The 13,016-nt window shown below is 41.9% G+C and overlaps 1 protein-coding gene across 1 annotated transcript in view; it reads left to right on the forward strand.

Annotated features, from left to right (window-relative positions):
• abca2 (ATP-binding cassette, sub-family A (ABC1), member 2) overlaps positions 1-13,016 on the forward strand; it is a 219,926-nt gene that overhangs the window by 97,096 nt on the left and 109,814 nt on the right. Inside the window, exons 10-14 of the mRNA XM_008277032.1 lie at positions 6,919-7,295; positions 8,084-8,243; positions 9,131-9,282; positions 10,727-10,777; positions 10,861-10,894. Of these exons, the coding sequence (XP_008275254.1) occupies positions 6,919-7,295; positions 8,084-8,243; positions 9,131-9,282; positions 10,727-10,777; positions 10,861-10,894 (774 nt within the window). The remainder of the gene's footprint in view (positions 1-6,918; positions 7,296-8,083; positions 8,244-9,130; positions 9,283-10,726; positions 10,778-10,860; positions 10,895-13,016) is intronic.

Here is a 13,016-nt window from a genome sequence, read left to right on the forward strand (position 1 = left end):
TATCATCAGTGTGTAGAAAAGGTTCTAAATTCTGTCATACAAATGAAATTTAGAGTGTGCATATGGGGGTCGTACGCACATCAGTGTTGATAAATCCCACTTGTTCTTAACCTCCATGCTTCTGCACGTTGCCTTCAGAAACACCTCCAAATCACCATATAGGGCAACAACACGCCTCTTTATAAAGCAAGTGAAGATTTATTTTTTCCTCACCTGTCGTCATCATCGTGGCAAAAAGGGCGATAAAGAGGAACTTTTCTGAAACTGAAATCAAGGTAATTGTCAGCAAGGTTGAAGCAAACCAGAAAATATTGTTTGGTTTGTGAAATGTTGGGATGAGCAGTGAAAGGGAAAATGCTGCATGGGACAAGATAACCACCGCAGTTCTTTTTGTTGGGTCAGAGGACAGATCCTGACAGAAATTTTTAAAAAGTGGTTTGACATTAAGCTCAGTGCCAAAAAACAAAAAACAAAAAAAGCATCACATCCCATAAAAGAGAAATGACTGCAACTGGAGGAGGACAAATTAATACAGAACGTTCACCCAGCGGATAACTCTGATCTACAGATGAGATGTTTTAATAACCAAACCAAGTCCAGCTAAAACATTTCCACACTTTGTAATACTCACCAATATGCCAGCTGTCTTCAGCAGTTCATGCTTGGAGACCCACAGAACTGTTCTGCTCAATCAGTCGTGCGTTCCTCCAAGCCACCAGCCACAACGTTGGATAGCAACAAATGCGCATTGCAAATTATCAGTACGTTGATTAAATGAAACCCTTTTCTATTTACAAAATTAAGCTCATTTAGTGATGCTGCTTTGATTGCTATGTGGGTGCTGTCTATGGCTCCACTTATGTTTGGGAATCCAGCGATGGCGTTAAGTCCCCGTTTGATTTGGGTTCGTTGGTGATGGCTGTAAGGGAACTGGATGTAGGCTGGGGCCAGGGGAGTTATGGCATCCAACACTGCCGGCTTGATCCTGCTCAGTGATTGCTGGAAATGCCGCATATGTCTCCAACCTCACGCTGGAATGTGCCGGTGGTCACAATCCCCAAATACTTTCTATTTGTAGTTTCACTGTTCTACTGCTAGATTATGTGCGTACGCATGGTCAGAGTTGTGTGTATATTTACGCACATTCCTAAGTATAAGTACAAGTTGATAAATTCCATACTTTGCGTAGGAATGTTCGTACGCACGCTCTACACACATATCTGTGCGTACGCACTGATGATAAACGAGGCCCCTGGCATGGGGGTGATGCACGCCCGCAGTGCGTTCGATTTTGTTCATGAGTTGTGACTGTGTGCGCCATGCTTAACACACAAAAGGCATTGCTCCCTCCTTGCGTGCGACGAGCGTCTTAGACCACAGACTTTGTTCCCATGGTATCTTAAAAATGTGCACATCTCNGTGTGATCAACTCTGTAAAATAACTCCAACACTGACCACTATTTAAATCAGAAAGTGTGAAAATCACACTTTGAGAGTTAAAATCAACCCCGAAACATTTAACTCTGAAAATTTCAACACTCCAATTTTTGCTGTGTACCTGTTGCCATCTTGCAGGTGCCATAGAATCATTAAAACTCTGATTACCTGACTCAGTGAAGCAGTGAATAAATCCTTGCATGCAATTCTTGTGCCATAATTTACATTCATACTTGGACAATAAATATAGTCTAATAATCAACATTTATTCTGATGCAACTGCTACCTCTCATGTTAGATTTTTAACAATTATTATTTATTGACTCAATTTATTTAATGTTTTTGTGTTTATGAGATTTTTTTTTTTGGTGTCCCTTAAAGCACCAATTAGGGGTAGTACTCATTGTTGTAATGGATGTTAGGACTTAATTTAGTAACACAAGACACGACACACACAACAAACACTGAGCATATCATGTTTTTTTCTGAACAGCATTTTTTGCCTTTCCTCTCTTGTCTCATCCATTCCTGACCTCATAGGAGAAGCTGGTGGGAGGTGTACACAGTCTAGATGGAGGTCTGATACACAAAGCCTTACATGACCCCACAGAAGCAGCCCACAGGCAGGCTCTGCTCAGACTCTTGTCCCAGGCTTTAGGCTTCACTGAAGTCACAGGAAGTCAGAGAGACAACCAGCAGGGGATACAGGAGGTGGAGGTATACGTACTGTTTCACAGCCATTGTTTACAGTTACTTTCTATTTTTTAAACAGAAGCGTGCTCTTTCAATTTGGAAATTTTATGTCTCCATTTTACATTCAGATTTTGTAATGCTGTTCCTCAAAACCCTGCCCTCTTTCTCCCATAGCCCCTGCTCAGGTGGCCGCTACTAGACAACAATAAACAAAATGGACATCAACTTGTTTTTCTATTATTTTCATGTCCACACTGTAAAATTTGATAAGTTGATCTTACTTAAACAAATCTAGGAAACCAGTTGCACCCATAAAAGGTAAGTAAATATAACCATTAGTCTTAAATCCAGTTTACTTCATATCGACTTGAAAAATTTACTTATGCTTGCTATTTTTAAGTTTAAAAAAAAAAGTAAATACAGCTAAATTTTAATGAACTTGATCTTTCCAAGGGTTAGAAACTTAATAATAATTGATCACATTTATATAGCGCTTTTCTAGACGCTTTACAGTGTAAAGTTTATACTGTCAATTATTCATTCACACACATTCATCCCGGTGGTGGTAGCTACGATTGTAGCCACAGCTGCCCTGGGGCAGAGTGACAGAGGTGTGGCTGCCATTCTGCCCCTCCGACCACCACCTCAAACAATCCATTCATATGCATTAATACCAGGCAACGTGGGTGAAGTGTCTTTCCCAAGGACACAGCGACCATGACACAGGTTACAGGGCGGAATCGAACTGCCAACCTTCCATTTATTGACCGACCCACTCCACCACCTGAGACACAGCTGCCCTGTGAACTTTCCAGAAACTTCTCCTGCACTTCTTTACTGCACATGTGCACTGCTGAGCTCTGTGTTCAGTCCAGGAACAGAACGTTTCAAGTCCAGTTTACTCAAGTATACTTAATTTTATAACTCTTTCAGGAAAAATGAATACATACTCACAGTCTATGAGTAAATGAACAGGACAATGAGAAATAAGTAAAGTACACTAATGTGATTCAAGTAAGCATTGGTATTACCTTTTAGAGTGCAGCAGACCTGCAGTTTTCTGTGGTTTGTTCCAGATATGTGATAGACAGTGATGTGTGGTGAGTTTCATGGCTGGTGAGGCACTGACTTCATCAGAATCTGATTTACAAATACAGACCCTTTCCAAAAAATTAGAATATCATGGAAAAATTGTTTAATTTCCATAATTCCATTCAAAAAGTTAAACTTTCATAGATTATAGATTCAGGGCCCACAATTTAAATGATTTCAAGTATTTATTTGTTAATTTTTACACAATTTGGGCTTTCAGCTCATAAAACCCACGAAAACAGGAATTCAAAAAATTAGAATACTGTGAAGAAATCACCATTTACTTCTCAGTTTTTGCAGAAAAAAAATAGGATCACATCAAATCAATCAAAATAAGGTACTTTCAAAACGATATACCAATCGTCAATACTTGGTTGGGAATCCCTTTGCCTGAATCACTGCCTCGATGCGCCGTGGCATTGAGGCAATCAGCCTGTGGCATTGCGTGGGAGTTATGGAAGTCCAGATTTCCTTGATGCTTGCTATAAGCTCTTCTTTGTTTTTGGGTCTGGTGCCCCTCATTTTCCTCTTGATAATACCCCATAGGTTCTCAATGGGGTTTAGGTCCGGCGAGTTGGCTGGCCAGTCAAGCACTGTGATTGCATGGGCCTCAAACCAGGTTTTGGTGCTTCTGGCGGTATGGGCAGGGGCCCGGTCCTGCTGGAAGATGAAATCTGCATCTCCATACAGATCCTCAGCAGAAGGAATCATGAAGTCCTCTAAAACATTCTGGTAGACTGTTGCGGTGACCTTGGATTTAAGAAAGCAGAGTCTACCAACACCTGCACTGGACATTGCACCCCAAATCATGACTGACTGTGGATATTCCACACTAGACCTCAAGCAACTTGGGTTCTGTTCCTCACCCGTCTTCCTCCAAACCCGTGGACCTTGATTCCCGAATGAAAGGCACACCTTACTTTCATCGGAAAAGAGGACCTTGGACCACTGGCCAACAGTCCAGTCCTTCTTCTCCTTGGCCCAGTTGAGACGCTTCCTGCGTTGGCTCAGGCTCAGAAGTGGCTTGACCCGAGGAACCCGACAGTTGTAGCCCATCTCCCGGATGCGTCTGAATGTGGTAGTTTTTGAAGCTGTGACTCCTNAGGTGTCATTTTAAGTGTTAGTGATGTGTATCGCAGCCCGTCACAACAATGAAGTACAAATAAAGGAGGAACACCCACAATAACAGGAACCCAATAAGAATTAGCAGCCAGACCTTGTGGTTGAGCAATGATTGTTCAGTTTCCAGCCGTCGGATAAGATATGTGTCTGATGGGAGTTGAGTCTCTTTCACGTCTTCTCTGGTGTTTGTCAGTCAGTTTGGACATCAGTAATCAGTTTATGTGTGTGTATGAGCTTCACTGAGCAGAGTTCGTCGTACACTCAGGAAGTGAGGTGAGTGTGCTACACTGACAGATGTGCTGATCAGTGTACAGGTGCTCTTCTGCTGATGTGGCTATCAGCCCTCTGCTTCTGGTCCTGGTCTCACGAGAGTCGGTGACTTGGCACGTCACCTGTAGAAGGGAACCTCGTCTACTGCTCAGCCTGTAGCGACACCTTCTTGCAGTGGCTGGCGTGGATCCAGGTGGCTCGTTCAGCAACCTTTACCGCTGTCTGGGTCACCAGGAGAACTTGGAAAGGTCCCAGCCACCATCTGGCCTTCCAGTTCTTTCTGCAGAAGTCCTTGACGACCACGAAGTCCCCTGGTTGGAGTGTGTGCAGTGGTCCTGAGGCTGGAGCTGGTAGGGCCACAGCTACTTGGCGCCTGATGTCTGCTAGTTTAGAAGACAGATTAGCACAATAGACCAAAATGTTGTTCTCACAGAGAGTTGTGGATGGGAGGGGCCCTGTTGGAGGTTCCAGCCCCACATGTGGTGGAGCTGCAAACAGAATTTCAAACAGACTGAGGTTAGTTTTGTTTCTTTTCCGCATCCTCATGTGCATTAGGACAATAGGCAGAGCTTTGGTCCACGGCAGTCCTGTGTCTGCGCAGCATTTGGCCAATTTGTTCTTTATGGTCCCATTTTCTCTTTCCACCGCACCTCCACTGGCTGGATGGTATGCACAGTGCTTCCTAAGGTCAATTCCGAGGAATTCACTGACCTGTGTGATTGCTTCGTTAGCAAAATGTGGGCCATTGTCGGTGGAAATTTTGGATGGGATGCCCCACCTTGGGATGATTTCTCTCAGGAGCACCTTTGCCACTGCATCAGCTGTCTGGGATGAAGTAGGGAAAGCCTCGACCCATTTTGACCACATGTCTACAATTACCAAACAGTGCTTTTTCCCCTCAGATGGTGTGAGTTCAATGAAATCCATTTGTCGATGCTCAAATGGTCTCTCAGGAGGTGGATGTGCTGCCATTGCTTGTGGTTTGATTGGTTTACCAGCATTCTGTGTGACACACACTATGCATGATTCACAGTGTCTCTGAGCAGAAACTGAAAATGTTTTTTGTAAACCAATGGGTGTTAATTGCAGTCAACATCCCCCCTTTTGACACATGGTCTAACTCATGTGTCAATTTAGCAAAATGGGGAAAGAAGTGTTTGGGCAGGCATGGTTTGCTATTCGGTCCTACCCACACACCAGAATCAACCTTGCAGCCGCATGCACGCCACACGGCTCGCTCTTGTGGTGTAGCAAACTGTTGCATAGCAGCCAAAGAGGAGAGAACATCCTGTGATGAGAAAGAAACTAAAGTGCGTGTGGTTGCAACCGAAAGCTTCGCCACAGCTTTCGCAGCTGCATCAGCAGAGGCATTACGCACATCTGTATGAAGCAGCCTTCATTAAGGTGTAGCACCATGCTGCAGGATGAACTTCCTTCTCTCTGGCAGATACATTTAGAAAAAAATAAAACATATGACCAAGTTCTTGTAAACATCTCTTTGTTTTTATCTCTGACAAGTTGGTTTTTGCAACAGTCCCTGTTGATACACAACACTTTACAATCAAATGACCATGTCCACGCTTATCTAGACTAAACTAATGTGTATGATAATAAATACTGTGCAACATTTAAACTGCTTGTGTCTGTATAATAATTGTCTCAGCCACCATATTCAAATTGCTTTTTTGTCTGACCAACACTCAGTTTGCCCCTGTATTTTCCTGAGTTTCCTGTCATAGAAATGGTCATTTACTTTTTTTTGCCTTTTTGTTTAAACAGTTACTTCGCCAGTTAATTTGTCATGAAATTGTTTGTGTGATTTTCTCTCAGGGAATGACAAGATCAGGCAAATTTTATAGAGAGAAAGGAAGACTACTGCAACCGCAATAATGTTGTTTACTCACACACAGAATTAGTGATGTATTGTGACTTTCAAGGTTTAAAGTAAATTAGCAGTAAATTTTATTACAATTTGAAAGACAACTTATTTGTATGTTATGAGTGGTCATTCCAATTCCACAAGGTGACTTTTAGAAAATGCACAATAAATGTAAAAGATGGACTAATTCTGGCGTCTTTAAAGCATGAGAAGACAGAATTCATTCATTATGCTCAGCAGCAACAGCAGGTTTGAAGTACTGTTTAATTTGAATAAAATGTAAAAGTGCATTCCATTTCAAGAAACGGTCTTTTTTAATGTGTTTGTTGCTGACTGTATTTTCTTGTGTTTATTTTAAATTCAACAAAATATGTAATTTTTTCCACCCTTTGTCCTTCTGTCCATCTTCATTCTTGTCCCATAAGCTTCACCTGGAGCAGCCCAGTTCTTTGATTCCTCTCTCACAGTCTCATTTTGGAGCCCTGCTGAAGGACCTGACTGATATAGAGCGGCTTCTTAAAGACGTGGACCTGCTCTCTGGTCTGGCTCGCTTGCTGCCCAAAGGAGCCTGTACTGGTCGAACTCCAGCATCCCCCACAAACAGTACCTGGCCCCTAAATGCCACCATGTGGGGCCCCAACACAACTGAAATTCCTGGAGCTGAGGGGGAAGACGGACCAGAGAAAGGTGGAGAAGCAGGAGTTGGTAAAGGAAACGAAGAAGCAGACAACCCACATTCTCAGTTTTCAGCATTTGTACAACTGTGGGCTGGACTGCAGCCTATTCTGTGTGGGAACAACAGGTGGGTGAGATAAGAGAGCACATGAAATCCATAAATGACAAAAAATATATGTGATGATATGAAATGAAATCTTATACCTTAGGCTGTTTAAAATAAAATGAGCATAAGCACAGACAAATAGTTTTACAGTGTAAATAACAAGTCCAGTTTATTGCAAGTACATTTAAAAAGACTTTCAGATGAACAAAATCACAAGTAGTAAGATGATGTGGTAGGTTTTGCAGGAGTATTTTAATATGTACAGTGAGTTCAAGGACTATGTTTGTGTAAGAAAGATTTGCATTAAAGAACTATCACTGAAATGCACAATGTAGCCCAACTCTGGCGCATTCAAGCTTGTTCCAGCCTGTTCTCTTGGTTCTACAACACAGACCTTTACTGTTAAGCTTCACACAACTAGCATTGCCATTATATTCCCACATGTGATGATTTTAACAGATTGCAATGAATGTTAAAACTACAAAAAAGACTCAGGTTGGAATAAAATAAAATTATACACTCATTTGTGCATGCACTTCATTTTTGTATCTGTCCTTAACAATCTGTCCTAACTGAGATACTAACTTAGATATTAAACCCTAACTGAGAAACTAATAAGATGATTTCCTGGTCAGATGATGGAATGCAGGATAGTTTTGCTTATGTGGTATAAATTTGCATAGTGAAAGCATTAACTCTGTCTTTCACTTCTATTCAATTTAACAAACTGTGAAAGATTACATTAAACTACATTTAAAATTCCTATGTACTGAGACTCAGTGGTAAAGTGGCTGTGGCTCTTGTTGCAGGATCATCGAGCCGGAGGCTTTGAAACAGGGGAATATGAGCTCTCTGGGATTCACCAGCAAAGAACAGAGGAATCTGGGCCTCCTGGTTCACTTGATGACCACAAATCCCAAGATCCTCTATTCCCCCATTGGCTCCCAAGTGGACAAAGTGATTCAGAAGGCATGTGGACAACTCTGTCTTTGGTGTTCTCGTACAAACTGAGCTACATTATTCTCACAGACAGTGCACTCCTTCTGTCCTTCTGTCTTCTGTCCTGTGATAAAGAATTGAACATCTATGGTTAAACCTATTATTGTTTATTTTCCGAAAGAGTAAACTGCTGGCAAAAAGAAAAGAGAAAGAAGATGAAAGAGCTGTTGTGACTTTAGCACTAGCAAATGTATTGCTGTTAGTGTGTTTTAGTTCACCACTGTCAGTACTTCTTATCCATGCTGCTGCACTGGGTGACATGTTCTTTCAAAACCATGAACAGATACATTTTTGGTTTTTTTGCTACCAAAAATACTTAGTAGAGCCCTAGATGTGTATTTATCTGCCAGTAAAAGTAGACTCTGCCAAATTCAATATTTCCTCCTGTTTGCTAAAAAGTACAGCTGTTTTAGAAGCATTTAAAAAAATAATAATAACCACAGAGAGAGTACTGAAAGCAACAAGTTTTTGCTGACACATTGTTAGGTTTACCTTTTTCATGGGACTTTTTCACAAGAGCAACATAGAATACCATCAACTTTATCTCTTAAAGTCATGATGCATGTGCAGTTTAATTTACATTGATGATTTCCATTCTAAGGAGGAGACATCATAATGGACAATTCAATGTGCTGTTCACATGAAGCTACCTGATAAATCCAGCTCTGTGGCATTTCATGCTGATGGCTTGTCTGTGCCTCAACATGAGCACAAATAGCCACTGATTATTACAGACTGGCTATGGCAGAAGCTCTGTAGTTCTTTTGTCTGACCAAATGAACTAGTTGATTAGTTTAGGGGATTATTGACACACAGTGTCAAACCATTGTTAACTTTGTTCATGTTTTTTGTCTTAGGCAAATGAGACATTTGCATTTGTCGGGAATGTGACCCATTACACCAGGGTGTGGCTCAACATCTCCACCCAGCTCAGGACTTTACTGGAGGAAGGACGGCTGCGCAGCTATCTGTCGTGGCTACAACAGGTATGCTCACATAAATGTCCTCTGTGAAAAAAATCATGTGAGCATTCATATTTTCCCTTTACATCCATTTGTTCACGTTACTTGAACCTAAGAATAGAATAGAATAGAAAGAATAGAAAAATACTTTATTTATCCCAGTCTGGGAAATTACTGTGGTACAGCAGCAGCAAGAAAAAAAGAAAAAAACACCAATCACAAGAGAAAAAGGGCTAAAGTTAAATACTGTTTAAAAAAATGAAAAATAAAAATAAGTGAATTAAATAAAATAAAACAAATAAATAAAATAACTGTACAAAATGTGCAAATTGAAAAAAACAGTAAAAAGACAGAGGGTTTTACAGAGCAGAGAGCTGAGAATGCTCTCTGCCAGACAGAGGTGAGGTGTTGTTCAGGGTTACTGCTCTGGGCAGGAATGATTTCCTGTAACGGTCCTTGTGACAGCGGAGCTGAATCAATCTGTTTGAGAAGGAGCTCCGCTGCCTGTCCGGAAGGGGGTGGAGAGGGTGGTCAGGGTTATCCAGAATAGATAACAGTTTGTTCAGAGTCCTCCCCTCCACCACCGCTTCCATGGTGTCTGGTTTGCAGCTGATTACGGAGCCAGCCTTCCTGATCAGTTTGTTCAGTCTGTTGGTGTTGCCGGCTCCGATGTTGCCTCCCCAGCAGACTACAGCAGAGAACACTGGCAACAACAGACTGATCAACATCAACATCTTGCTGCACACGCCGAAGGATCTTAGCTTCCTCAGGAAGTAGAGTCTGCTCATCCCCTTCTTGTATACAGCCTCGGTGTTGATCCTCCAGTTCAGTCAGCTGTCAATGTGGACGCCCAGGTACTTGTAGTCCTCCACCGCTTTAATGTCCTCTCCCAGGATGTTCAGGGGCTGTGTGGCCGTCCTCATCTTCCTGAAGTCNTTAACACACAAAAGGCATTGCTCCCTCCTTGCGTGCGACGAGCGTCTTAGACCACAGACTTTGTTCCCATGGTATCTTAAAAATGTGCACATCTCACTCGCAAACTCCTTGTAGGGGGGAACAAGTTACAATGTTTGCAGAGAATTCGTAGAATCTTTTTGTCATGTCAAAGATCCCCCCCCTACGGGCTGTCTGCGACCTTGAAATTTTGCAGGACAGACTTGTGTGGCACATACAATTTTGCCCCTATTTTGGACACAGACAGGCTGTAGGAGCCCATACGGCCAGTTGTGACCGAGGCCTAGCAGTGCTTGCTGTGCAGGCATTCAGCTACATATCAGATTTGGAATTAAACTTTTCTAGCTTACACTCTGACCAATGAATGAGCTGCTAAATATTATCAGTCGACCACAGACATATTTGTGTCAGTGAACAGTACATATTCAATGATAAGTAAAAAAAAAAACATCACAGAGAACTTGGAAAACACATTCAACCCAACAGAGCCAATAAATTCCCTTTCAGTGAGTGAGAGTTGCAACTCTCTTTTACCAGGAAGAAACCTGCAGCAGAACAGGCTAAGGAGGTACAGTGGAGGTATACAGGGTATTTCCCTTATTTATTTGTGTGATGTAAACAGAGGTTTTACTCTGAAAGGAGTGGTCACACCACTCCTCCTGACACCTTAGGTACCCTGACACCTGGACCAACTACCTGCAGATGGTAACAAAACTGCAACGGATTCTAGCTCTGTTTGTGGTCTCACGCTGTTGTGGAAATTTTCTATGATCTACATAAAGTCCAGTAGTCTGAGTTGTCTTTGTCTTGTTTTATTCAAAGCTTTGAAGGTACAGGTCATACAGAATGCAAGCAGTCTGCAGGAGAGTACACATGAATGCAGGCAGCATAGGATTCTTATACATGTACAGGCGTGGTCTTTACTCCAATGGTAGTATAACAATCCCATGCTGGAAAACAACAGCTGGGTGTACAGGGTGTACTCATCCACAGACATTCAAAGACTAAACACGCTGGATCAGGCATCAAAAGTCTAAACACATGGGATGCACAACTTCTTCCCATGTACGGCCACCAGTGTTTACCTAGATGTTATGAGAACACATGTTTGGGCCTGTAACCTTTCCACTCAGCTTTAATGAAACTTAGAGAAACTTAGAGAAGCTTGCTTTGACATTCTTCATGCAGATGCAGTATTTTTCCATTACACTCCCCCCTTTTGATCATTCTTTGATCAACTTGAAAAGAATAACTATGACAGACAGACATATCAAAACATCCATTTCTACACCCTTTCCACAGTTTAAGTAGAAACTTCATAAACAATATTGGAAAACTTGCTGTTTTTGCGGAGGATAGACCCCAGTTGGATATTTACAGCAAAGATGGAGGGAGCTACATGTATGTACAACATTAATCATGTGTGAGGTGTGTGTGTTGGTGAAAAGGGAAATCAAAAGGTTTACCTACAAGGGTGAACAGTCTGTTACAACGCTCTGACGGACAGCAAAACACAAAACCAGTGCAGCAGGGACAGTGTCCTTGATGAAACGTGGACACACAGAGGAGACCTACAAACACTCGCACTCTGTATCCCTCAAAATTGCTGAGGCGGAGCCGGTCACAAAACTGGAAGATGCATGTATGTGTACACCAACAAACAGTGAGGGTGATGGTGGATTATGGCAGAGAAACGACAAAACCAGTTAGCACCTGCATCATTCCCAACATATGTGTACAGTCTACGTCTCAGGGTGTAAGGTGTCATTTTAAGTGTTAGTGATGTGTATCGCAGCCCGTCACAACAATGAAGTACAAATAAAGGAGGAACACCCACAATAACAGGAACCCAATAAGAATTAGCAGCCAGACCTTGTGGTTGAGCAATGATTGTTCAGTTTCCAGCCGTCGGATAAGATATGTGTCTGATGGGAGTTGAGTCTCTTTCANAGTGCGGCCTATATATGGACAACATTTGTTTTCTTTTTAAAGTTAGTGGATGCGGCTAATATTAAGGTCCGCTCAATAGTCTGGAAATTACAAATAAAATAAAAGAGACAACATTGATTTCCTTAATGAGGAGAGTTTGTCTGATGTGTGCAACATACAATAGCTTTCCAGTAGGAGTCTGCATACAAATATGAACAGGCCTTTTCAGAATTATTGTAAATTATGTAAAACTTATGGCTTCATCTGTCCATTGTGCTTTGGGACTTCAAAAAATGCTGTAGGTTTATTTAAGATACAGGTCAGCAAATGCATTTATCTCAGACACTTGTGGCAAGTAAGTAACCATTGATAAAAAAAAATGGTTATACAGTTAGCTTTGGCTGAACTTTCAGTATATTTACATCACTCATCTCTGTACTGGTTGTACTGGTACTGTATGGGATTTTAAGTATCCTGTGTATGTTATGTGTTTGCATAAGTAAACATCCACCCACCCATTATCTATACATACATACGTATATCTTAATCCTCACTTGGATCACGGGGAGTCTATCCCAGCCGACTCAGGGTGAAGGCAGGGAACACCTTGGACAGGTCACCAGTCTATCACAGGGCTACACAGAGAGGGAAACAAGCACATTCACACCTACGGACAATTTAGAACCACAAACTGACCTCAGCATGTTTTTGGACTGTGGGAGTAAACTGGAGAACCTGGTGAGAACCTACGCTGCACGGGGAGAACATGCAAACTCCACACAGAAAGATTCTAACTGGGATGTGAACCACTGAAAAACAAAACAAAACAAAAACTTTGATTACCTCCTACACAGCCTGCTATTGGCATCAACACCCTAACACACTTGAACTTGTTCCA

Source organism: Stegastes partitus, unplaced genomic scaffold (genome assembly GCF_000690725.1).
Source record: "Stegastes partitus isolate 25-593 unplaced genomic scaffold, Stegastes_partitus-1.0.2 Scaffold86, whole genome shotgun sequence".
Taxonomy (NCBI): Eukaryota; Metazoa; Chordata; class Actinopteri; family Pomacentridae; genus Stegastes; species Stegastes partitus.